Source organism: Pangasianodon hypophthalmus, chromosome 15 (genome assembly GCF_027358585.1).
Source record: "Pangasianodon hypophthalmus isolate fPanHyp1 chromosome 15, fPanHyp1.pri, whole genome shotgun sequence".
Taxonomy (NCBI): Eukaryota; Metazoa; Chordata; class Actinopteri; order Siluriformes; family Pangasiidae; genus Pangasianodon; species Pangasianodon hypophthalmus.
This window is the reverse complement of record NC_069724.1, coordinates 4705474-4732500: the sequence shown is the minus strand read 5'-3', so window position 1 is coordinate 4732500 and position 27027 is coordinate 4705474. Positions and strand designations below refer to the sequence as shown.

The 27027-nt window shown below is 37.3% G+C and overlaps 1 protein-coding gene across 10 annotated transcripts in view; it reads left to right on the top strand.

The window, feature by feature from the left end:
* The window catches only part of gria1b (glutamate receptor, ionotropic, AMPA 1b), a 71929-nt gene that overhangs the window by 11887 nt on the left and 33015 nt on the right, over positions 1–27027 (top strand). For all 10 annotated transcript variants that reach the window (XR_004579557.2, XR_008303802.1, XR_008303804.1 and 7 more), the window contains exons 3-9: positions 4952–5191; positions 16801–16985; positions 18332–18385; positions 22405–22563; positions 23604–23771; positions 25413–25517; positions 25926–26036. Coding sequence is in view for 7 of the 10 variants with exons in the window: in XM_026939017.3 (XP_026794818.3) it covers positions 4952–5191; positions 16801–16985; positions 18332–18385; positions 22405–22563; positions 23604–23771; positions 25413–25517; positions 25926–26036 (1022 nt within the window). In the remaining 3 variants the exon portion in view is untranslated. The remainder of the gene's footprint in view (positions 1–4951; positions 5192–16800; positions 16986–18331; positions 18386–22404; positions 22564–23603; positions 23772–25412; positions 25518–25925; positions 26037–27027) is intronic.

Genomic DNA, 27027 nt, shown 5'->3' with positions numbered 1-27027 from the left:
GATCATACGAGTTTCTTATTTTTGTGCTTCTCTTTTACATTGTTTAAGCCAGCTGGAACAGAGATTCTCAGCTCTAGTCCCTTTTCCTTCAAAGGCAACTCTCAAGGCGTAGATAGTTTCAACAACAGGCATACAAAGCAGAAGGAAAGATGTGCCAACATTTTCATTAAGATTGTAATTCACCTTGCAGGCAGCAAAGGGGCTCCAATAATTACAAGCTGCTCCTTTATTTATATAGTTTATCAGTGTTTTGCTGATTTTGATTCTGCTCTTATGAGGGTGTCAGAGTGCAGTCCGTATCAGCAAAAACAGAAGATTCTGTATGCTCTATCAGAACAAGGCTAATTTTATCCCTGCTTGGGGCACACAATTTCTAATTTACACCTAAGCCATTCATGGTGTTTAATAGACAGACATCCTGTTTAATATATTTATAAGTCCTGAATGATTTATTGCCAAAGTATTGCATTTACCGTACATTTATTGTGTTGGCATTAACTGACAGACCATAGTGATTGGACAGATCATCTAATCCTGATAAGTGATTTCATGTCACTCCTGTAACACTTTTGTGACAACTCTGATACAAAAATCTGACTGCACAGACAAAAGAATGGATCTCTGGTTGAAATCCAGGGCTGCTATTCAGTGAAGCTGATGGCAAGTAAAATGCAGATACCAAATTGGAATTAAATACCTGTGAGAACACTACTTAATAAATCTCAGCATAAACATTGCTTAAACACTACTAAGTAACTTTCAAACCTAAAATTTAAAAAGCTAAACCCCTAAACTTTGTACTTAAGGTTTTTTTTAATCTTACACATGCTTTTCTACATTATAAATATTAATAGAGTCTAACTAGACCTCTGCACTATAAGGGCAGGCTACCATTTTACTAAAAAAGCCAGTACACGTCTTATTCAAAATGTGCTTATTAACATAAAAAGTCTGTTTAAGTTAATAAGCACATTTTGAATGAGCATTATCAAACAGGATCTAACATTTCTTCTACTTTTTAAAAACGCATAAAGTCAGTAGGCTAATGCTGCTATTTCAGTAAATGTTTTTTTACACAGATACACAAGCTTTTACTGAGTAACAGGCTATGGGACAGGTTACACACGATTATTTTTGTTCTGTTTTGCATAAAAGCAGTAAAGACTTCATAGAATCATAGAATCATTAAAGACTTCATAGAATCAGAGTAATAAATAAATTTGGCATTTAAAGTTAGTTCAGTAGGGGTAACATTGTGCATTTGTGAACCTTTATATTAGGCTAAGATTTCATCCTCATAAAATGCTACTGCAAATGATATTAAGTAGATGGTAGAAAACAAGTCTTTCTTATAATTCTTATCAGATACTATGCAGCCAGCCATCTTTCTCCATTGATTACTGATGACACAAATGATGACACTGTGTCTGTAATCAAAATGTCTACATCGTCATCGGTCGAAGACTTCACTTAAATGTTAAGTAAGGAATAAAACACAAGAGGATGTGCGTATATAGGAAAATAATCCACACCAATAGGTTTGGGAACCATTGGTCTATGGTCTATTTGAATTCCAACAATGCATCAGCCATATGGAGTCCATGTACACACATTTCACCTCTCATGTCAATTAGAGCGAGTCAGTCATGGGCGTTCTTCACTTATGTTCTGTTCAATTGTATTAGTGTAGCACATTTAACAATAGATATTGTCACAAGCAAGCTTTACAGAAATCCGGGTGTAGAGTTAGACCCCTAATGAGCAAGTCAGCGGCGTCAATGTCAAGGAAAAACTCTTTGAGGAAGAAACTTTGAGAGGAACCAGACTCAAAAGAGACCTTGTGACACCGGATAGTGGGATTATAAATCATTACTCTTCATCAATTATATGTTGTATGTTGTATGTGTTCATTATGAGTGTATTGTGAATAAGAGTCCTGGGATGAGCACAAGACAGTGTTTGCGATTACAGCAGCGGTTCTTAGGTACAGAGCTACAGTATGCAGGCCATATTATCCACTGAAGAAAGTGAGAGACTTGGGCACAACTCTATATAGAATAGGAGAGCTGGTGTTCTAAGGTGATAGTGCATAAGTAGCAGTATGAAAAGATACAATGGCTGACTTGATGTGTCTCTCAGGAAACAGGTTTCCCAAGGTTGGTGGTTGTCTTGTGGTAGGTGAGATTTAGCAGGTGGGAATTAGCTATGGGTATGGGTAAAAAAATCCTAAAAAAGAAAGAGAAAGCAGATACAGAGCAGAGGTTGCCAGAGCAAACCCATGCAGCCCTGTCCTAAAATCTCCACAAGGGAGCCAGGAGATCAGAAAGGCTTGCTCGCCTCTGGAGCGGTCTGTCGCAAACATCTCAGCATCGGTGAGAATGCCTGAGGCTGAAAAGCAAGCTGTTTCTTTCCTCTCTCACTCCACTGCAGTCTGGACCCCATATGCGCACAACCCTGCCAAAGTCACACCTCGCAAACCTTTCCAAGCACAACTGCCTTAGAGTTTCTAACTCATGTTTTTTTTTTTTTCTTCAATTTTATCTAGAAGTGGGAAGCTAAAAAAATATATCCCCCATTTGCAGTATATGCACTTGGAAATGTACTGTTATCTCTTCAAATGATAGAAGTAATGGCTTTGTGCAGCCATGCAATAGTGTTTTATCTCTAGCAAAGAGATATCAATCTCAACGTAATGACAGGACATTTGTTAATCCGTGCAATCAGTTAAGGAAAATGTTGCTGATTTATTGGGGAATGATGTATGAATGTGGCCGAGATTAGTGGGTGGAGAGTGAAAAAGTAGAGGTTTGCTGCTTGCAGAGCCAGTCCCAGAGGAGGTTGGGCTGTACTGGTGATGTTTGAAAGTATGCTCGCCTGGAGGTAAGAATACAAACTTTGTATGTGTGAAGGTAGTGAAGGCAAGAATGATGGACAGTGTGATGCCTACCTACTTGAGAAATTAAAACAAATACTGAGGTGAGGTCAGTTTTCCTTATCTTGGTTATGCCAAGACAGATAGAGAATGATCAGGTATTTGGTGGATTGTATGGCTGGTGGGTTTGGAGTATAGAGCACTTCAACACAGCCTTCCTGCACATCACATTCATCACAGGACTTTAAATGGTCAAGAGTAAAGCATCACCTTGTGAGAACAAAGTAACTTCATTTTTGTTTCAAATATTTCACTATCTTTGGCATATAACAGCCTTAAGGGGTGCTTTTACCAGTTTAACAGTGATATTAATAATTATCTTATTTAATTTTAATTACTAATAATTAATTATTTTCATATAACAGTACGGTCTGGAGTGTGTTATTTCACTTATACCACAGCGATTTGCCAATGATTGCAAGTTTTAACTTATTAATGAATGACACAAAACACATTTTAATGGACTGTAGTTACATAAACTCACCATCCATTTTATTAGGAACACCTGCACATTCATGCAGTTACCTAATTACTAAGCACAATGCAAAAAATCAAGAGCTTCAGGTAATGTTCACATCAAACATCAGCATAAAGAAAAAATGTGATATCTGTGACTTTGATTAACTTTGACTTTGATGGCATGGATATTGGTACCAGATGGGAAGGTTTGAGTATTTCAGAAACTGCTGATCTCTTGGGAATTTCACACACAACAGTATCTAGAGTTTACACAGAATGGTGCAAAAAACAAAAAATATGGAGTGAGTGACAGTTCTGTGGGTGGAATCTTGTTGATGAGAGAGGTCAGAGGAAAATGGCCAGATTGGTTTAACTGCAAGGAAGGATACAGTAACTCAAATTATCACTCTTTACAAACATGGTGAGCAGAAAAGCATCTCATCATGCACAAAACATCGAACCTTGAGGTGGATAGGCTACAACAGAAGTTGACCACATTGGGTTCCACTTCTGTCAGCCAAGAACAAGAATCTATCTGAGGCTACAGTGGGCACAGAATCACTCAAACAGGAGAGTTGAAGAGTAGAAAAAAAACCATGTGGTCTTTTTCGAGTCTTCGACTGTCCAGTTTCGGTGAGTCTGATAGCCTCATGGGCTAAGTGATGACATCTTTTATAGATTAAATAAATGTCTCCTAACAAAAAACATCACCACATCAACGATTATTCATTTTTCTTTGTAAATAGCAACACGTGTTCTTAATCCATTTATTATTAGTCTTCGATTATGTGGAGCGTCCAATATACAAGTCCATGTGTAAGAGCTGTTACTATAGAAACAATAATATATTAGAATGAGTGCATTAATATAACCCTTACAGGCAGAACTACTGCCAGAACCGTGATGATATTGAAAATTAATCTGCACCTTCTGATTCAAGATTATATAATACATCATAATATTATAATTATTATATATAATTATATTTTAATTGCTATGATGGGTTAGCAGGCTCTGAATTCTAGTGTGTCAGTACGTTGATTCTGAACCTTTGGGTAAATCTGTTCCAGGAGCCATTATGATTCATTAGAGCACTGGGCCTGGGATCGGCTGGGTTCTCTTTTAAATATTTCAGATTTTTCACAAAGGGCCTTGTGTTTAATTAAATCAAATTAATTTAATCTTAATTTTCCCAGAAATGGATGAAATGAAGACTTGCTGTCACTTGTGTTAGATTCCCTATCTGAGAGTGTGTATATTCATTAGAGATAGACAGCATGATGATTTTGATGAAATTAATATATAAACACCATGAAGGATTTGGCAGGTGTCAGTGTTCGGACAATTTGGATAACCATGGCACTGGAACTGAAAACAGACAGTACAATGAGTAATACCAATGTTCCGTATCAAAGCGTGGTGTTTAGTATGTATGTTTGAATGAACCTAAATATAAGATTGTTTAAAATGTGAAATATTTGGGGTGCTTGAGCTCCAGAGCACCCACAGAGCTGTCACGTATACCTGTGCCCATCCTAACCTTCTTTTTTTCCCCCACAGTTTGTTCCCAGTTCTCTAAAGGAGTCTACGCCATCATCGGTCTATATGACAAGAAGACTATGAATATGTTGATGTCATTCTGTGGGGCTCTGCATGTCTGCTTCGTCACGCCCAGTTTCCCAATCGATACCAACAATCAGTTTGTAATCCAGCTCAGGCCCCAGCTCCAGGATGCTCTGATCGGCCTTGTGGAACACTACAAGTGGACCAAATTTGTCTACATGTATAGCTCAGATTCAGGTAGGTGATTTCCTCCAAGAAGTCAAAAGCTAATCTATTGAGAAGTAGTATAGCTTTGGGCTCCATTATTGTGCAGGAACAACTGTAGCTTTGTGCTATAACACTGGTGTATTGTTAATTTAGTTGGATGTTCTCACCCAGTTGCTGTTTTCACGGCTAGGAATGAATCCATGTGTACTGATATTGGTGGAGCAGCACGACAGGGCATTGCACTAACATTACTGCATACTGAGATCCACTCTTAGATAAAGATGCAAGGCCAAAATACTATTTTAATGCTGTAAGCAAAGCCCTAAAACTCCTAATTTATGTCTTCCAAGCAGGGGTTGTAGATGTACACTATTACTGTGACCCATTTTCAATACACAGTACTATGCAAAAGTCTTAGGCACATGCAAAGAAATGCTGTAGAGCAAAGATGCCTTTAAAAGTAATTAAATTAAAAATTTATACATACATTAAAAATGCTATAAAGAGTAGTAAACAGTAATAAATGAAACAAAGTCAATATTTCTATAAGTATTTTTATAAGTTTTATAAGCAAATATACTGGTAAGTTTTCCTGAGCATCTTGCAGAACCAGCCACAGTTCTTCTTGAGGTTTTGACTGTCACACTTGCTTCTTATTTTTCTTATTTTTAAGCCAGTTCTATAGCCACCTGCACAATACTACACTACATTTGTTTTCTTTTGCTTTAATGGACTATTAACACTTTGATATCACTTTGCTTGAAGTGTCGAAGTGTACGCAATGCTGTTTTTCTAAATCTCCACCTGCTCCAGAAGGAATTCCTCCTATGTTTATTTTTGCTGTTCTTTAAAGCTAAATAAAATTTAGCTTTAAACAATCTATGCACTGTAGCATAATGAATTCCATCATGACCAACAATATGTAAAAAGTTTTTTCGGAGCCGTGGGTTGCACATCAATGTCCAGTCGCATTCAGCTCACTGAGAGTAAGATCAGCAGTGAATGCCAGCTCAAAGAAGCTGACTCATTTTTGGATTTACTGAGGCTGGAATTGAACATGGAGGAAAAACTTTCCAGACCCTTTTACAGACATCGCATCCTCCATCCATCAGTAAGCTATAAGGAGCTTTCGCACTGTGCGCTCAGTTTCAGAATTAACAACCTGACCAGGACTAGCCAAGATCTAGTCAAAGCCGGTCTTAAGGGAGTTGAGGCCAAGTCAAGATCAAGTTCAGATGAAAGAGAGACAGAGGCAAGATCGAGACCATCAAATCCTTTTCAAGGCCAAGCTTTTACTTTAACTAGTTGGCTTCATTTAGTGCACTGTGCCAATGATTAGGCTTTGTTTTCTAGAAGAAGGAATTACTTCTTGTCAAATTTTATGCAAGTACAAAGAAAAGACAACAGGAACATTATTTATAACTCCCAGCTGAGACCAAGACCATACTTAGCGAGACCAATGGCCAAGACTGAGACGAGTCCAAATCAATATAGAAAGCGTCTTGAGACCACACTGGAGTCCGAGACCTGACTCGAGTCCTACAGCCGTAGCAGTGTCCTGAAACAATTTTGCTTAGAAAAGACAACTAGTCTGCTTTTTTTGAATTACTGTTCAACTAGTAAAAATAAATAGCCCCTACTATACACCCATTTTTAAATGGAATGGGAGCGATTGACTAGATTGTATATTGCTGCATCACACCTAGTCAGACATCTTGAAAACATTCGCAAAATGGTTGTGGAAATACCAATGATATACCTGCTATCTTCACATGCAAATGATCTTTTACCTCATTTATGCAGTTGTGTAATGATAACCAAAATATGGCTGTATATATGTATGGCATATCAGCTCTAAAGACAAGAGCAACCCCATGCCTGCTTGAGAAAGCAGAACAAAGCCTAAGGTGACTAGTGTTTCTGTGCTGCTTTTATGTTTCTCTTTGTGCCATATCTGACATGATAAAGGATGGGGTGTTTTTTACATTTTTTTTTTGAATAAGGAAGGCTCTTAGCTGCAGCAGAGGATGTACTGATTTGTAATGAGGAGCTTTTTTGGAACCTGCAGTGACAACAGTGTAATGTAGAAAGTGAGGAGGAACATGATGCTGTTTGTAGCTGTTCAGCTTGGCACACAGAGTCAGTGTTATACTGTAGTGTAATATTTCCACTGTCTCTGGTGCAGTGACTTCAGTTATGGCTCCCTGGTTACACTGAGATTCCACGGTAGAGGGACTGCTAATTTGCTTTAGCCAAATGGCTCATGCGCCTTGATACACTTGAGCTACCTTAATTAATCTGTACATGATGAATTTACTATAATAAGCTGCAGAACTAAATCTAAAAGAGTGACGAAAATATGATAAGGCACTTGGTCTCTGCACTGAATGAACTGAAAGGTTTATGGTGCAAGGTTCTTTAGAGGAATACTGAATGGGTTTGGAGTAAATGTGTTAGATGCATAGACGTAACTTACACTGTGTGTTGCTAATATATAGTTATATACAGTATATACTAATATATAGTGAGGCTTTATACCGACTGCTGTAGCCATTATAATGGACAGTTTAATTAGCAGGTTCATGCTGTTTGGTTTCTTTCTTTTTCCATCTAACAGGTTCAGTGAAAACAGTATGCAGATGATGTAAAATGAATTTTAAGATTTCCGAAGCATCCATCATTCCATGATTGCCTTTAATTCTTAAAAGCTGATGTAGATTTAAACATGGATTGAAATGGAAGCATATCTTTTCTGTCAGACATGTTTGATACACTCTTAAGAAACATTTTTGGTGCAAATTGGACTGTTTTGCCATTGATCATTTTTTAACACTCCCTTCCCAAGCACTTCTCAGAACTGAGTTACTCCTGTGGGTAGCTGTAGGGCCAATGACAAGCTGAAGCACAAATTTCAGATAGAAAATAGACTTCAGCTGTAAACACAAATGTGTGGAATTTGGAGATTTGTGGGAAATTATTACAACAATTTATTGTTCTTTACAGAAATCCTGTGTGTCATGCCTGTACGTCAGTAGACATGGAATATAGTTGAAGGAATTAGCACCATGTACTTCTGTTTTCTCAGCTAGCTTCGTTTTAAGTCAGCTGATCACACTTATGACTAAACACAATGCGCATTCACACATTGTCAGATTTATGGCTGAGCGCAGTGACTGTCTCACATTATATAATCAGTTATTCTGTAAAGCCTGCACACTTCTATAAAACATAAGCACTGAGCAACTTCAGATACAATTTCAGTGTTGAAACCATGTTAAAGGGTTTAAGTTAAATGATCTGCTTTAAGCTGGGTTTATTAGAAAGTAGTTTTGTCATGTAAATTTATATACTATATCTGATAAAATGTGAGCTCACATTAAAAATGGGAAAAATGAATTTGGGAAATATATGACTGTGATGGGACTGTCTGAGTATTTCAGAAACTGCTGATCACCTGGGATTTTTTAAATGCACAACAGTCCCTAGAGTTTACACAGAATGGTTGAAAATACAAAAAAACATGCAGTGAGTGGCAGTTATACAGGCAAGAAACGCCTTGCTGATGAGAGGTGTCAGGGGAGAATAGCTAGACTGGTTCAAGCTGACAGGAAGGCTACGTACTCAAATAATCACTCTTTAAAACCATGGTGAGCAGAAAAGCATCTCAGAATGCACAACTCCTCGAATCTTGAGGCGTATAGGCTACCTTGTATTGTACACCCCATACAGAATGAAGACAGGCACCCTGATTTGTGACTCCTTATCTCACCAGGAAGGTATGAAATAAAATTTCCTTTTGAGATCTCTTGATTCTGTTCCTGCTGCAGTGAATGAATGGTGAGCTCTTTACAACAAACAACAATACAAAATAAAGAGGAATGAATAGCATACATTTCCTGCATTTGCATATGAATGCACTAATACAATCGGTTAATTATTAACGTGTGTGTGTGTCTAATTTTCACCATCACTTAACTGATCATGGTTCGAGAGCGCTCTGTGACACCTCTGGAACACCCCCCCCCCCCTCCTTCCCATTGCTCTCCTGTTGCCTAGATACTGCAGTGCTCCGGTGCATGGCTATTTTCAAACTTTTAAGTGAGTCCTCTGTTTACACGTGTGTGTGTGTGTGTGTGTGTGTGTGTGTGTGTGTGTGTGCGCGTGTGCACGTGTGCGTTTTAAAATGAAGCAATTCTATTTGACCTTTTTTTTCCAACTCTCACAAGTAGACAGGTAGAGTGAAATGTCAGTACTTATGTAAATGTATGTGTCAATAATGGAATGGAAAAGTGAATACTGCATGCAGACTGAATGTAATTAAACAAGCTGTCGATGTCCACTTGCCAAGTCTGTTTATTGAGTGCATTTGCAATAAATCGGATGGCCATAAAGATTCAGACGACACACTCCGGCCAAATCAGCTTTAAACACAGAGCTGGCTTTGTTTTCAGGAATGAAAATAGCACCTGAATCTGCTTCAGAGAGATTTATTTTGTATTTGGCATGACATTTGGTGAATGTATGAGAAGTAGGTGAGTTTGAGTGACAGGAAGAGGAGAAGACACTGGCCCAGACCTCTTCTTCTCGACCAGTTCTTTAGCTCATCTCCTTCTGTTTCCTTTCTTATCGGCGCTGCTGCAGTAACGTGACGCGACACTAATGCGAGACAGATAGAATGTGGGTATCGTCTTTTTCGCATGCTTTCTCTCTTTCTCTCTCTCTCTCTCTCTCTCTCTCCCGCCTTATCTGCAGTTTAGTGCTGCTCAGTGGGTGATAAAGCCGGTCTGCTCTCCGGTGTGAAACAATTTCACAGCTGCTGAGATCTGCCCAAATGTGCCGGCGTGCACAGACGACTGGAGAGGAGAAAGCACAGGCATGGCCAAAACTGGGGAGGCATTTCGAAACGCAATCTGACACAGTCTTTTAATGAACGACGTTGAGCACTCTTACCAACTCACTGTTCTTTTTACGAACTGTTTCAAAAGAACACTTACCAGTTGGACATTTGTTGCATAGCTAAAGTCTATCAGTTAATTGGGAAATTGAATGTCTTATAGGGCTGAATGATAAGGGCAAAAATGAGAATCATTACTAAATTTCTGAAAATTGAAATCACAATTAATTACTGAGGCAGTTTTTGTCATTTAATAATTTTAAATAGTCTTTTCTTTTACACTGTATATTATAAGCTGCTATTCATTTAAATGTACAAATTATTGAATCGAAATAAGATTGCTCCTTAATCACATTCATTGAGAGGATGTAAATGCTAAATATAACCACAGATACATCATCTAATCTGATCATCTAATGATAAACATATATCAGCCTACACTGCAAATAATGACATCTTAGCAATTGAAAATACACTATATGGCCAAAAGTTTGTGGATCATCACACCCATATGTGGTTCTTCCCCAAACTGTTGCCACAAAGTTGGAAGCACACAGTTGTATAGAGTGTCTTTGTGTGCTGTAGCATTACAGTTTCCCTTCACTGGAACTAAGAGGCCCAAACCTGTTCCAGCATGACAATGCCCCATGCACAAAGTGAGCTCCATGAAGACATGGTTTGCTAAAGTGGGAGTGGAAGAACTCGAGTGAACACCTTTGAGATGAACTGGAACACCGGCTGCCCCCCAGGCCTCCTTGCTCACCATCAGTGCCTAACTTTATTAATGCCCTTGTGGCTAAATGAGCACGAACTGAATGACCAGAGCCATGCTCCAAAATCTAGCAGAAAGCCTTCCCAGAAGAGTGGAGGTTATTATAAAGGGAGAATAAATCTGGAATTAAACATTCAAAAAGCACATGGGGTGTGATGGCCAGGTGTCCACAAACTTCTGGCCAAATAGTGTATCTTAAATATAGTCAAATATATCTTGTATTTCATTTCATAAAATTACAATGACCCAAATATAAGATTTTTAAACTTAATTCTAGACATTTTTAAAAACTAATTTCAAGCTTGAAATAGTCAAGTTCTATTGGCAGATAATTTTGCTAATTTTAATCATTTCTACAAAGAAGCAAACTTATCTAACTATATGAAAATTTAAAGCTTGAAATGGGTAAAAATGAAATATAATAGAATTAGGTTGAATACTCTTATGGTTGTTTTATTGGATTCATATAATAGGAAGAACTCAACACATTTGACTATATTCAAGATATTTTCATTTGCTAAGATGTAATTTATTGCAGTGGAATATGAAATTGTCTACCATTTTCTCAAAGAAATTGAAAGCAGAGAGTTTTGCCAGAGTGTGCTGTGTTTGGTCAGACAGCTACCAGAAAATGAAATAGGAATTTAATGAACCAGAACCAATAAAAATAATATCTAACATAAGTCAATTAGCTATCTAACTGTATCAGTGTTACAGTTGATTATCTTTTTTTCTTTATCTATTTGTGAAAGAACATGGAAAACAGAACAGAAAATGTCATCAAGAAAATTAAATATAATATGTAAAGGTATTTGTGTCCTGGAGAGCACATAGTTATTATTAAACATGAAAACTAACATTCTAGTTCATATTCTGTTTGAATAGTTTTAGTTTTAATCATCTAAGTTGACTTAAATCAGAATATATATCTATATATTATATAAATATCTGGATGCACAATATGGATTACTGTGTGCTGCCTCACTGTTTTATACTTCCATTTTTTTGTCAGAAAATGATACACATTGCTATACCATAGCACTTGTGAATGTTCAAATCTGAATGGTCAGAAGGTTTTTCTATAACAGAAGCTCTAACAAGAAGTTGCTAGGTTTTTATAAATACGCTTGTTTTATTATGTTATTTTTTCTATAGTAACTCATTCACAGGAACACTACAGTAGACAATCCATATAAACTGATTGTAAATGTAACTGTTGATATGGAAGTTTTCTATGAGGAGACATATATTTAGCGTCTTTGGTAAGGAGGCTCCAGTTTCAGTAAAAATGTAACTTTGATGTGAAAATCTTTAGGATGGAGGGAATTGTGGTTTCACGGCAACATGACAAGCTGCATTTTTTGTCTTCACAAGCCATTTTTTTGAGGCTTGTGAGGAAATGACTTTATAGCTGTTATAATGGTAATGAAAACAGTAACGAACCATTTCACCAACGTTCCACTACATTAAACATAACTACAAATGAATAAAAAGTATGTCGTTCTTTAATTAATAAAAAAGATAATTGTAGCCAAATCGCTGTCATATAAGAGGAATAAAACACTTCAGGACATACTCTTATTGGAAAATAATCAACTTAGCGTCAGAACGCATCACACTACTGTGCTGTTTATTATTTTCCGACAGCAACATGCCCCTTTGTGTTTTATTCCTTACATGAAAAGGAGTAGGTCAGGAATAGTAGCCAGCTTTAGTCCTTCAGTTCTAAGGTATCAAAAAAATAAAGGGTTAAACTATATTAGTTAACCAAATATCATATAAGGCTTCAGGTCAGTTTCATGTTTGTTGTGCACGGTCTTCAAATCATGCAGTTCCTCTCACTGAGCATGTAAAAGACTGAGCCTCGATTTGCAAGCAGCAGAAGACGACAGCTGTAATTATCTACTACTAGTGCCACTATTCATTTCCACAACAGGAAGCGCCGTCTAAGCTCCATGATAAATGCAGAATTATCTCATCGCATAAATTTGCTTATCAATTGATTCTCTTAGTCTCTCCAGTAGTCCGTATATGTCATGTTTATGAATTACACTCAGAGACAGTTGATCACGGGTGCCAGACCGGGTAGATTTATGTCTAACGCTGAACTTGCATACCATCATATTTCAGCAGACGGGAGGTCAGCGATCGGGGAGCCGTGTCTGATTGGCTGGCTCATTTGTATTCCTCATCTTTGGGCTGCTCAGATGGCAGCTCTTACAAATATTGCTCTATGGATACAGCCTGTGCTGTTATTGATCAGCTGTCGGCTTTGCAGGTGCACCGCAATCTGCCTCAGGTAGATTTTATACTGCTGGTTTTTTTTTTATAAGTTGATATCCTGCATTTATCATTTTGACCAGTTTGTTTATCATTAAAATGCACTGGACAAGATCAGGAATCACTGGGTTTGTAAGTGTGAGAGTTTTCTTTTAAATTAAAATGCAGAATCGTTGATGCTGTTACCAAATAATCAGTCAAAAAAAACATATCCAATTTAGTTAGAATGAGCAGCTACAAACTACCTAAAGCTTGAAGGAATCAAATTTTGATATTGGATGTGTTCGAACATGAGGAGAATGCGCAAAGCCTTAACTGCCATGTTCAACAGAGAAAGGGCTTGATGAGTAGGGAAGGGATTGTTAAATGTTCTTTGTTCAAACTAGCTAAACATGGTGCCTTTGGAAACAAGAGGCTATTCTCTATTTATATTTCAGTCATACCCTATATTGCAATTTGGTCATTATAAATAATTCAGTTGAGACAAAGACTATTCACTGTTGAACCTCTGAGTGAAGTATTTTGTTTTCTAATGATAGATATAGGGTATACTTCACTCAGAGGTGTTAGCAAAAATACTTCACTCAGAGCTGTTAGCAAACAGCTGGCTTGTAAAGCTAGTCAAACTTCATAATTTGCAGTATGGTTGGATTTTTTTTTTTTTTTGTATTTCCTGGTGTTTGTTATTGCCCCACGATTAGATCCATATAAATGACTAACAGTAGTCTCTGGAAATGTCCGTGCAAAGCAGTTATGGTTGAAGATTCTAGCTCTGGTGTGTTTCTACCCACCTCAAATCTTAATCTAACCCACCTGTTAGCAAACTTTTCAGATACTCTCCCTGCCATGAAAAGCTAGTCAAACTTCATAATTTGCAATACAGTTTGATTTTTAAAAATATTTTGTGGTGTATTTTGGTAATGTCCCAAGATTAGAGCCTCATGAACAACACCAAAAGTCCCTATTTTTTTGCTATTGTGTATGCTAAGCAGTTATGGTTTGAAGATGCTAGCTCTGGTGCTTAGCAGGTCTATGTTTTCCAGCTACATAAACTGCTGTCATGGGTTGTTTTTAATGCCTATATTGTTAAACAATGTAAATCACAGTTTGGGGGTTTTGTGTGCAGTATGATGCTTATATCAATATATTAAAACATTAGTGCTCACACGATGGGGATCTCCTTTGATTAGCATTAGCTCTGTAGATTACTATATGAATGCATTATGTTGTGAAGTGGTTTACTAAATTCCCAAATGGTCTTTTTGAATCATTTATTAGATGGGATGTAACAAGGCACACTCACTTTGTTACTGTACTCGAGTCTATTTTTAAGTCTTTTACTCACTACATTTCAGATAGAAATTCTCTACTTTCTGCTCATTTTCAAACACTACATCACTGCATTTCTCTATTATCATATATTTGTCTTAATCTGTAAGTTGAATTTTTAGCATCAGACATCTTCAAGGATCTAAATTTCTAACAAATCCAAAAATTTAACAGAGGTATCAGGAAAAATGAGAACTAATACCCATCACTGTTTGTTCATGGCAGTTACATAATATTGTAAAATCTAGCTATTAACAGTCAGCTAGTTTGTACGGCTGGGGTTGTTATCATGCTCGCTAACATTTGCGAGATTTGTTAGTTATCCTTAGCTAATGTTTTCCCCATGTTCCTTAGAGAAAGAGCCACTAATTTACCATCTATAATTACAATTTGTGTTTGATTTGAAGCAGACATCCTTTTTCTGTTAGGAATCTTTATTGTGTTTTTACTTTCATATTTAAATGAATGAGAGAGTTTTCTATGTTACCTTGTATGAAACATTTAGAATTAGTACTACCTCTGACAACATATATATGTAATATGAGATTGTTTTAGGACCTTGGTGGAAGAATTAAAAAAATTAAAAAATATTTATAAAAATGTATTGTATGTTACTTGTAAAAACCACAAGACATTTTACAAGGACAGTCATGATGACTTCAAAAGCAGTTTTGGACACATTTTGGTATTGGGCTAATTTCTGAGTAGGTTTTATTGACCATTGGGCTACTTTTGTCACACAGACCTGGCACCATTGGCTCTACATTTCAGAGTTCATCATCTCTGTTTCCTTCAGACCCTGACTCACAGGGCTACTTTAATAAACCTAATTAGACCTGTGTGTCTGCTACACAGCAGACATGCTGTCATGGTTGGGAAATAACTTCTGTCCAAGGAACAGTCAATTCATTCTCTTATTTCCCCCCATATGGAGCAAGCCATCAACTACCTAACCTGAACAGATCAAGAACAAATAGTTCATTTAGCAGCTGGATGATAAACATAGCTGATTTAAAGCAGGATTCGTTTTTCTGTAGCACCTGTGCCACAGTGTGAGACAGAATCTGCAGAGCTCTGAAGTCCCAATCAAAATCACAGCGTGAAGTCTAACATCAAGTATTTCTTGAGGAAACTAGCACAACAAGGTCAAGCTGCTTCTATGTCGTTTGCCAAACACTAAGATTCGTTTTGTAATTACCAGTCAATTTCAGGCTCTGGTAAAAAATTTAGAACTTGTCAGGTCAAGATGCTAGAACATCAGATCACAAGTTAAAGAGATTGACTGTGAAAATAGTTTGAGGAATTCAGGAGAGGATATTTAGTAGACCATGTGACTTCGCCTCGCCCTGCTGGAAGAACTAAATGTCCCCAACTCTTTGGATTTTTCTCCATTTTTGCCAACATCTTTTTGAACTGCTGCTCATGCTGTGCCGCAGTGCAGCGTAACACACTTGGAGGAAAGCGTTATCTGCCCTCTTTCACATACATGAGCTCACACACATCCACAAATAGCTAGTTTCTCTGTGATTGACAGGTGAGAGAGTGCCACCCCTCCCACCCAGCCAAATGACCCTCAACTGTCAATAAAAGGCAGCAAAAGCATTTGAAGTTTGATATTGGCTGATATCGGTTCTCAGAGTTAATAGTATATTCATGATCGTGAGAGAGAAGCAGCTCAGACCCCCTAAAGCAGAGGTTCTGAAACGTCTTGCATCCAGGGACTCTATCCAGAGTAAAATAATTTATCTGTATAATAATATTAACATAATAAAATTGCAGTTCACATTATTTATACTTGTTTTTTAGTTAGTAAGTTTTAGATTAACCCATTAACCCATTACATCCCAAGTGGCCAGTCAATTATGCTTACAATTATAAAAAAATGATAACCATAACAGCCTTGATACTAATTGATAGTAATCTCCAACATCATGTGATTTAAAAACTGACCTTACGGCCCCCTGGATATACATCACAGACCCCTGGAGGTCCCTGGACCCCACTTTGAGAACCATGGCCTTAAAGCGCATAGTGACAGCGCTTTCTGGCAGAAAATAAAATAATTTAATTAAATTCAGAAAACTATTAAGTCACAACTTTAGACTATTAAAGCTAGAAGACATATTTGTGCTAAGGTGAAATAAGAAATATAAGAAATACATAGATTTGTGGTGTACACAATTTCCATGGCATAAAATCTTGTGATATATAAGAAAGCAGAACAGATTTGTCACCTAATCTAGACTCGGCAATAAAGCATAAAGGTCATATGAAGGTTAATCTTCCAAACTTTTACTGTGTAAGACGAAGTTATGGGCATAAATGTTTAAATGGTCCTTCCTTCCCTGTTTTTTTTTCCTGTAGGACTGACTGTGCTACAGAAGATCCTGGACACAGCTGCAGAAAAGAGCTGGCAGGTGACATCCATCAACTTTGATACTCTTACAGAGGCAGCCTTCCTTAACTCCATCCAGGACTTGGACAGCAAAAAAGAGCACAAGATCATTCTGGACTGCGAACTGGAGAGACTTAACTCCATTCTTAACCTGGTGAATTTTTTATTGTCTTCTTATTGATGATGTGGCTCAGTGAATTGAATTACTGTAGTTGTGAAGGCTTTGCCTATGTTCAGTGGGTGGAGGTAATATTTAAATGGTCTTTGGAGTTCTATTTGGAAGTTTTAATGTGTTAATTATTTGAGGCATAATCTTTTGATTAGCAAAAACTGTCTCACTCATTCATGTAATTATCCAATCAGCCAATCATGTGGCAGCAGTGCAATGCATAAGATCATGCAAATACAGGTCAAGAGCTTCAGATCAGTCACATAAAGCATCAGAATAGGGAAAAATGTGACTCAGTGACTTTGACTGTGGCATGATTGTTGTTGCCAGATGGGCTGGTTTGAGTATTCCAGAGGATTTTTTTATGCATATTATTAGTTTACACAGGATGGTGTGAAAATATTAATAATAATAAAAACATCCAGTGGGTGGCAGTTCTGCAGGTGGAACCACCTTTTTAATGAGAGAGAGGTCAGAGGAGAATGGCCAAACTGGTTCAAGCTGACAGGAAGTCTTCAGAAACTCACATAACCACTCTTTATTACCATGGGGAGTAGAAAAGCTTCTCAGAATGCACAGCTTTAGTTCCCACATGCAATTAGTTCCCATTTTACTAGTACAGGTAGTACAGCTTGCTCTGCTAATTCACTGGACAGTGCTCGACCAAATAAGAGACCAAATCTCTGTGACACGAATGACTTGTCACTATGAATATAGGATTAAAAGGATAAATTCTATATATTCTTTTTGCTCAAACAGTTGATTTATAAAGCCCAATCAAATCACCAATGCTATGGACCACATAATGCCTACAGTGAAGTTTGTAAGAGTAAATTTAAAGCTGGTGATGTTACTGTGAAGGGATTTGTCAAACTTGGTTGCCAGATTCCTAGCCGGTTCTTAAACTTTGCTGGCAGAACACAGTCAGTTGAAAATCCCCTGAGACTTAGGAGTATGAAACCATAAAGCAGTCAAACCGTGATCTTTTCACTTGTCATTTTTGGCAGCCATCTTGATGCTTGGAGACCAGAGCCTTCATTCGGTTAAGGCTTAGAGATGCCAGAGGCTTACGATAGCTCACAGGTGTGTGAAGTCCTGGAGCGCATGTAGTCATTAAGGCCCATAATTGGGGTTCCCATGGTGACAGATGTCAAATCACACAATCTCGCACCCACCCAGGGAGGGATGGAAGACGTGCAATTAACTGCTAAAAAAATGGGACTAATTAGTTTCTGTCTGGGGAGCCTGCAGAGATTTAGGCTATAAACAACAGAATGTTGGTATATGCGTATGAATATGTGTAATGGACTGTTTTATGTCTTGCTTTTCAGATTGCAGCACAAAGAAAGAATCTGAAGAATTATCACTTTATCCTGGCAAACCTGGTAAGTGAGACATGTTATCTAACATAACCAGTGTCTGCTGTGGAGTGTAACCGCCTTATCTTCAGCACATCGGCAAATCGATTGCAGCACATCACCAGCATTTTCTTATATGCATTCCCTATCTTTTTTTTTTTTTTTTTTTTGTCTGGTCAGAGCGCACGTTCTTTTAAATGCAGAACACAATGCAGACAGATTGCTGACTGCCTGCTGAGTTAGAGACTTATCATCCCTACTTCTTCATGGAAAGCATCAATGTCAGATGTCTTTTCATCTGCAGCTGTGGGAGTATTGGTGTGAGTGTGAGGGTGTAGGAGTGGTGGTAGATTGTGATTTGTTTTAAAGCTTGTAGCATCTGATTTTCTTTTCCTCGGGTGCAGTTTTACTTTATGCAACCTTTCTTCAAATCTGAATAGTGCTAGATAAGGTATCACATTCAAATAGACATTGTGTTCACTCACTTTGTTCGCACATCTGATGAAACACCATGTGACATAGTGAGATGGGGGATGCAGGTTTCACAGCAGGCCGTGTTTCTATATCATTAGCCAAATGGTCTTTACAGAAATGCAAATCACATCGAAGAATCTTAAATCTTGTTTTTTTGTTCCCTTCTGCCTGCTATAAAATATTTTAATGCAGTATTTTTGACACAACAAGCTGTGAATAGTGTACTAGTGATTTATTATACATTCAGAAGCACCACAAAACATGACTTTCATACATTTGCATGAATAGTTATTGATTTCTAATTCCATACCTTTGGATGTGTTCCACAAGTTGGACTATTCCTATGAATATGAGGCTCAGCTCTCCTGTGTCTGTCTCCCATTTTTCCACTTTGAACACTTTTTCACAAATTCTTGTCAGTTTCACGGGGCTGAACAGTGTCATGGAAATTCTCTTCTGCTCCTAAATCCCACTTTCTCCTACTGGGAAAATTGACAGTTGGGATCTACAAAGCCTCTGAAGTGGCCTGGTGATTATTTTTTTAATAAAGTGTGGCCAATAAATTAATATATCGAGGCCGCTAGTTACTATTTGGAGGCCATGTAATAAGTATCTCATGGCCACGATACACCAAAGTCATGACCATGAATTGTCATGAATGAATAGTCTATTCATTTTGAAAATTCACTTAAGGTGACATGCACAGGCTAACGGTATATTATCCATGTGACAACTCCACTCCAGTATGTTATTATGCATCATTCCAAGATTGAAATGAAATGTAATGTTATCAATATATTGGTTCTCTGTCTCTCACTCTTTGGAATATCTTGAGAATATCTTCACTCAATATATTAACTCTTGTTTGTAGTTTAAAAAATTATTTTAAATAATCACCATGTCACCCCAATGGGATGTAGGGATCAGTAAAAAAAAAAAATCAGATTTTGGTAGTATCTGCCTTAAATTGCTTACTTTTAGTGCATGTACTTGTAACATGTAACTTAATAACATGTACTTTCAGTGCGAATAGGATGGTATGAACACATTGATATTCATTCAGATGTATTGTACTATTAAAGTCCATATGATGTACCTGAAAAAATGAAGCAGTTAGGTCTCTCTGTAGATAAAGAATGTGTGTTTTTGAGGCAAATGTGTGAAAATGTGGGTTTGTCACATTCAGTCCTTACACAGAAATAAGCACAGCATTGAGTGTACATGTCTCTGTACAGGAGTGAACATACAGATAAGAATTTGGGCTGAGTCTATGCATGAAAGTCGGTAGAAGGAAGTCATTGGTATTCATATATATATATATATATACACACACACACACACACACACACATATATATATATATATATATATATATATATATATATATATATATATATATATATATATATACACACAGATTTTTTAAGATAGCTTGCTAGCTTTAAAATGGAGCTAACCTGATAGGATTTATGTTCATAGATGTCCATAAGCAAGCTAGGTAACATGGACTAACTTGACAGGATTTTTCACTCTTGATGTCAGTAATCTTAAACTGCTAAAAAAAAACTGCTAACGCTAGCCAAATAAATAAAATATACTAACCTGACAGAAGGGATTTCATAAATATTTAGAATCATAACTGCTGATGTTATATAGATGAATCACATTAGTTAACCTGACAGGATATTAAATAAAAATGTTGGTTAAAAAATGTATTAAATAAATCCATTCACCCAAAGAGGTGGCCCTACCACTGACATACAGTAGATCTTGATCCTACCAGATTTCAGGAGATGGAAAATTAAAATCTGTATAGGTCACACATTTGAATTAGAGCAGGAAAAGTGTTAGCGCTGTTCAGTAGTCCTAACAGGGAATTTGGACAAACGGTCGTGCAGCCGCGACAAGCTGTGAATTCACAAGAAGCATCGTGAAATTCATAATTGGGCTCTGTGAGAGGGGCAAAGAAACTGTATTTCCACACAAAGCACATAATTGCACTCAGCAATAATGAAAAAAGATATCAGTCTATAAATAATGATGATAAGAAGGGCTGCAAGAATGCAACACTTTGTGAGTGAGAGAGACCCATGGGGTACATCTGACTCTGAGCCAGTCACCTAAGGAATCCCACACACAGACACACACACTGAGCTGTTATCACATGAAGGCTAAAACGTAATCGTCACACTTAATCAGTACGGAAATAACCGTATTGTTATTAAAAAAAAATTCTGATCTCTGAAGTGGTGAACTATGCACCTGCATAGCATTATGCCACTCAGTACTGCAGAGACACATTGATTAACTATTATATTTTATAACATCTATTTTCTCTGGGACTGATTCTACCTCAAGCTCATTTCTTTCAACCTTAAGGAAGATGGATAGTAGTGCATAAAAAATCCATTATGGAAGCTCAGAGTTAGGAGCTATATGTATTTGTGTTTGCCTGAACCACTGCAGACTCAGGGGTATTTTCTCTGAAGAAATTTATCTCTAAAGATTAACGTACCTTATAATTAAGTCCTAAGCAGGATTAGTCTACATCTGCTCCACTAATAGAATGGATTTCATTCTGTCTAAACCTGCTCTTCCTATTATTCAGTGTTTAAAATATGCTGTGGGCTTAATGTTAAAACTTGAAATTCTTACACATCCTTGCTGGACTTTAAAAACCAGATTTTTGATCAGCACAGATTTTAATTAAGCACACTTAGTCTTTAGTTCACTTAGGCCCCCTTAGAGGATGGTAAGTGTCACTGTGTGCCTAAGACCCCTCAGGATTTTTTTTGTACTCTCTGCTATCATTCACACTGGAGGAATTCAGAAGATTTAATGTACTGTTAATATATGTATGATGTAGTAAACCTTGGTAAAGAAATAAAGCAATAGGGTCCGTCTGCAAATCAGAACCACAGAAGAAAACCCAGAAGTGCAGAAAGGATTTTTTTTTTGTTCTAGGCTTTCCCCTATCATTATTTTCACTTGACAGACTGGGACCTTGTTTTGCCAGAAATTTGTCCATTTTGCTGTATTTTTCTGCAGCTATCACTGGCCTGCGTGAGACATGGCACTGTTCTGATAACTTTCCCTCTTCACATCACAGTTCCAATGGTGACAAAATCATGTGGTCTTTTTTTATTTATTTATTTTTTTTTCAGGCCTACATCTTTCCCTGTCCTGTTGGTTTGTTACATGATTGTGTTTACCTGTTCTGTGTTAGTCTTTAGTTTCTCTGTGTATACCCTGTTTGTCATGCATTATTTTTGTCCAGGCCTTGTTATACAAAAGTGTTTCCTAGTTCTCTGAATTCCTGGTTTTGACTCTAGTTCCTGTTCCATGCCTTATGTAATGTTGCCTGCCTGTGTGTGATTTTTATATTCACACCAATAAACCTTATACCAGGTTTACACACTTAGGTGTTCTGCCTCTCACGGCATGTTACAATTACATTACAGCTAACTTATTAAGTTGGTGCAGAATGAATGTAAATTGTGATTGCTTTGCATATAATTTATTTTTATTAAAGTTTATAATGTCTACAATTTTTCTGACCATTTTGTTCCTAGGGCTTTCTGGACCTGAATTTGACGGAGTTCAGGAAAGGTGGTGCCAACATCACAGGCTTCCAGCTAATGAACTACACAGACCCGATGGTTAGCAGGACCATCGATGACTGGCTGGAGTTTGACAGCAAAGACCTGAAGAGCCCTAAGAGGAGACTCAAGGTGAAGAACAGTATTATCAGTGACAGGAGGATTTGCAACAAGCACTTACAGATATTGACTAGGAACATACAGAGCTGGGTTTGTAAACACTGTATGTGTGGCTTCACTGATATTTATCATAGAATTCCCAGTGACTAATTTATCTTTTTGTATAACTTTCTTTTATTAATGAACCTATAGCACATTTGGAATTGACCATTTTTGCAAGCAACAGTCAGTTTGGTTTATATGAATATGAAAGTACCCCTGTACTTATTCTTGCTCATGACTGATTTCGTTTATATAGCTTGTTATTTAGGGGAAAAAAATGTAATCAACTGCTAAATTCACATTTTTCCAGTTAAAACAGAGCCTAAAAGAGAGGCATTGTTAAAGAGGTTGTGGTAACCGGAAGAACCCACCTGCTAGCTAGACAGCTAGCTAACGTAGTTAATATCAGAGAAACTTTCTGGTCATTATGGTATGTTTTGATAGTTTTGGTTACTATTAAATATATTGGTGAGAATATGACAATGAAACTAAACGCTTAAGATTCTTGAGTCAAATCCTACTTGTGTTTACCAAATTTGAGCTAGTTTACTAGGCAGCTAGCTATGTGCTAATATTACCTACAGTAAAATATATAGATCAGAGACAGCAAGAAATCACTTGTTGATATCCAAATGTGGTGATGTTGTGATACATCAGGAAATCAGCAACTTTAGACAAATAATTTCTCCTTTTTAGACTCATAGTCTAAAATTTGACATTTTCTCCCCAGTATTCCAAAGATAAAGAAATAGTCATAACCAAGTTGGCCATGGGAAGGATGGGGGGGATAGTACATTAAAAATATTACCCAATGTTGAAACCAAATTACTGATTATACAACTGTTTACTTAAACTCTTCATTTTCCCTGCTCCGAAACAACTGTATTAACTTAAAGATTGTGTTTAATCAGGTATATCTCAACTGCATGGTACAGGATTTCATTTTAAGAAGCTCTAGCTTGTCCTCTTGTTGTTGTAACACTCACATGTGTCTCTCTGCATCCACACAGTACACAGGAGCGCTCACCTATGATGGTGTGAGCGTCATGGCCACTGCTTTCCAAAACCTTAGGAGGCAGCGTATTGACATTTCCCGGCGGGGGAACGCGGGCGAATGTCTGGCCAACCCCCCAGCACCGTGGGGACAAGGCATTGACATCCAGAGAGCCCTCCAACAGGTTTTACACACTCACACATGCGCGCGCACACACACACACACACACACACACACACATCTCATTGATTTAATCACCACCCAATTTAATCAGTTCTTGGACATTCAGATGAAATGTGAGTCGGAACTCATGAAGCATACAAAATAGTGGCTTAAGTTGCAATTAGAGATGAGAAGGAAAAATTGGAAATATTTGGAAATATGGAAAAATTCATGCAATTATAACAATACAATATTACAGATTGCAGTCCTTCACATTCTCAAAGAGAACATTAAATTAATGGTAACACCACAGCCGTAGTGCTAGTGTTATATTTAAAAAAATAGATTTTTGTTAAGGGGGTTGCTTTAAGCCTTCAGTATTAAACAATCCAGAAATACTGCTTTCTTTGATTTTTCTGTACATTTGTTCTTTGTTTTTCAAAATCCTGCAGCGTATTTGAAACAGTTTCAATAGAAATAACACTTTTAACCTATATTTTTGCTCTCTATAGCATAGCATAGCATAGCATTGATGATATAACTATTCATTTTATTTTTTACCATTATACAGACAGAGTGTTATTGCCCTCCCCCCCTTTTTTATACAGTCACAGGCAAAGGTTTGCATACATTTAAGACAAAGAAATGTTATTTATACCAATATAATTAATGTACTACGTTTCTCAGTAACAAAATAGTTCATGTTAAAATATTAATAGTAAAAATTATATTGTTCAAAGGTTCAAATCATTCAGTTCTGAATGTAATATTAATATACAAGGAATAAAACACTGCATGCCCATTATACCACAGTGCCAATGATTTGCCAATGATCGTAATTTTAATTATTAATCTATTAATGAACATCATACTTTTTAACCATTTATAATTACATTTGATGTTTGATTACATTTGATAAACAGTCATTTCATCACCAGCCTCTCCAAGTCAAGGCTTGTCATGTAACAGAGAAACTGGAAAGCACAAACTCCTCTATGCTGAAGTCTTTCCACTTTTTGGCAGAAATCTTGCTGACTGTTACAAAATGTTGACAATGGACACTTCTTCCAGAAATGTTACATAAATGTCTCTTTAGAGAAAGTCATATATGTTTGCCCCCGTTAAATAACAACACATTTTTACTGTTATTGTTAGGCTTAGATTATAGAGATAGTCCCTCTGAATGAGCTGTTACTACAGAAACGATAACGTATTAGAACAAGCACGTTAATATAAACCTGTGATTTGAATTTCAGCCAGCACTACTGTCAGAGCCGTGTTGTTATAGAAAATGAATCAACACCTTCTGACCAAACATATTTGAGAATTCAGTAGTGCTGTGGTATAATTTCTAATAACTTGCACACCTTTTGCCTGTATAACCGCCTTCAGCTGCTTTTTCTGTATCAGACTAGAGTCTCAGGTGTAATATTCAGTCCCTTTGTAGCCCACAAACTGTACCATCTTCCTGAACATGTCATGCACTGCCTTCATTACAGAAAGTCATAGAAAAACCTACTTTTCTGTTGATCTGACTTTATGTTTTGGATTGTTGGCTTGTTCGAGGATACACTCACATTTCATTTTTAACATCACAGAATGATACATTTTTCTGGGGGGATACAAACTTTTACACTTGAGTGTAAAATATGTTATTCTCTAGGTGCAGTTTGAAGGTCTAACAGGCCACGTCCAGTTCAACGAGAAAGGACATCGAACAAACTTTACAGTCAGTGTAATGGAGCTTGTTCCGAGTGGACCCAAGAAGGTAAATGACTGGTTTCCAAACACCTACACAATGATTTTTCTTATTCGCTTGTCAGAAATGGTTACACACTACACAAAATATATATATTTTTTGATTTTGTATTTTATTCTTAGACGTACTTTACTCTAGGCTTACAATTGCAGTCGTATTTGTAGCTGTGCAGAATATCTATGTACTTCCTTCAGCTGCCCTTTCAAATTTGCCAGTGCAAGTGATTAGCTGTAGCTAGAGCCTCCACCTTATCTCAGGAACACAGCAAGAGTGAAGTGTTAGTCGCTGGAGGGGTGAAAAGGGTGTGCATGCATTTCCAAGTGCTTTCCCTTCTTCTTAAGCCTCTAATATGAATATTTATCATCCTAAAAATAGCGGCACCAAAGTTCCTGCACTATTTCTTTCTTCTGTCTGCAGGTGGGCTACTGGAACGAAAATGAGAAGTATGTGAGCACGGCGACGTACGCCCACACACTCAACGAGACGTTCGGCATGCACAATAGGACATACATAGTCACCACCATTCTAGTAAGTGGCTCTTGTCAGATTCATTATTTCTGATTTAGACAGAATGTACATTCGAGAGCTTAATATAGACAGAATCTAACTCTTTCTGTCAAATCACAGGTCATGTTCCTTGCTATTAACATGTCTCAGGCTTCCTGCATCTTTTTTTCTGTGGCAGGTCTAGATTTTATTTCACTGTATGACAGTGAGGTCTGTCCTGTTACCTTTTATTTACTTTCCTTTGATGCCTGTATCAGAGCCTTTCATTGTGGCTGTGTCTCATCAGTGAAGCAAACCTCTCAGTATTTCTGGACTTACTGCGCTGATTTTACTCTGTTTGAAGGGTGCAGCTCTCCTCTGAGGGACTTATTAGTTGACAGCGTTTGTTAGTAGCAGAGATTGCCTGTCTGGAGCTTGCCTGTGTGTATGAAAGAGAGGCAGAAGGACTCTTTCTTTATTGATATCTCTGCCAATAGCATTGCAGTCTGCAGGTTGGAATCATGGTAGAAGACAGCATTTGCTTGGTTTCCCTCAAGTCCTAGACTTGGCATTAGAGAGAATGGCTTTGCTTAAGGCTTTTTTTTTCACCAGTGTACTGCTATTGAATGTTGGGAAATGTTCATATTAAAAGCATTAAAATCCTAATAAACAATTTACTGTGGATAATATAAGTAGACTCAATGCAGTAAATATACACTTGCTGACCACTTTATTAGGAATACCTATACACCTGCCTATTCATGCAATTACCTAATCAGCCAATCATGTGGCAGAAGCACAATGCATAAAATCATGGAGATACAGGTACAAGGGCTCCAGTTAATGTTCATATCAAGCAACAAAATGGGGGGAAATGTGATCTCAGAGATTTTGAGCATGGCATGCTTACTGGTGTCAGGTTTGAGTATTTCAGAAACTGCTGATCTCCTGGGATTTTCATCCACAAACATCTCTAGAGTTTACACAGAATGGTGCCTGAGAATCAGTTTTCAATTAAATCTCATGTCGTGTT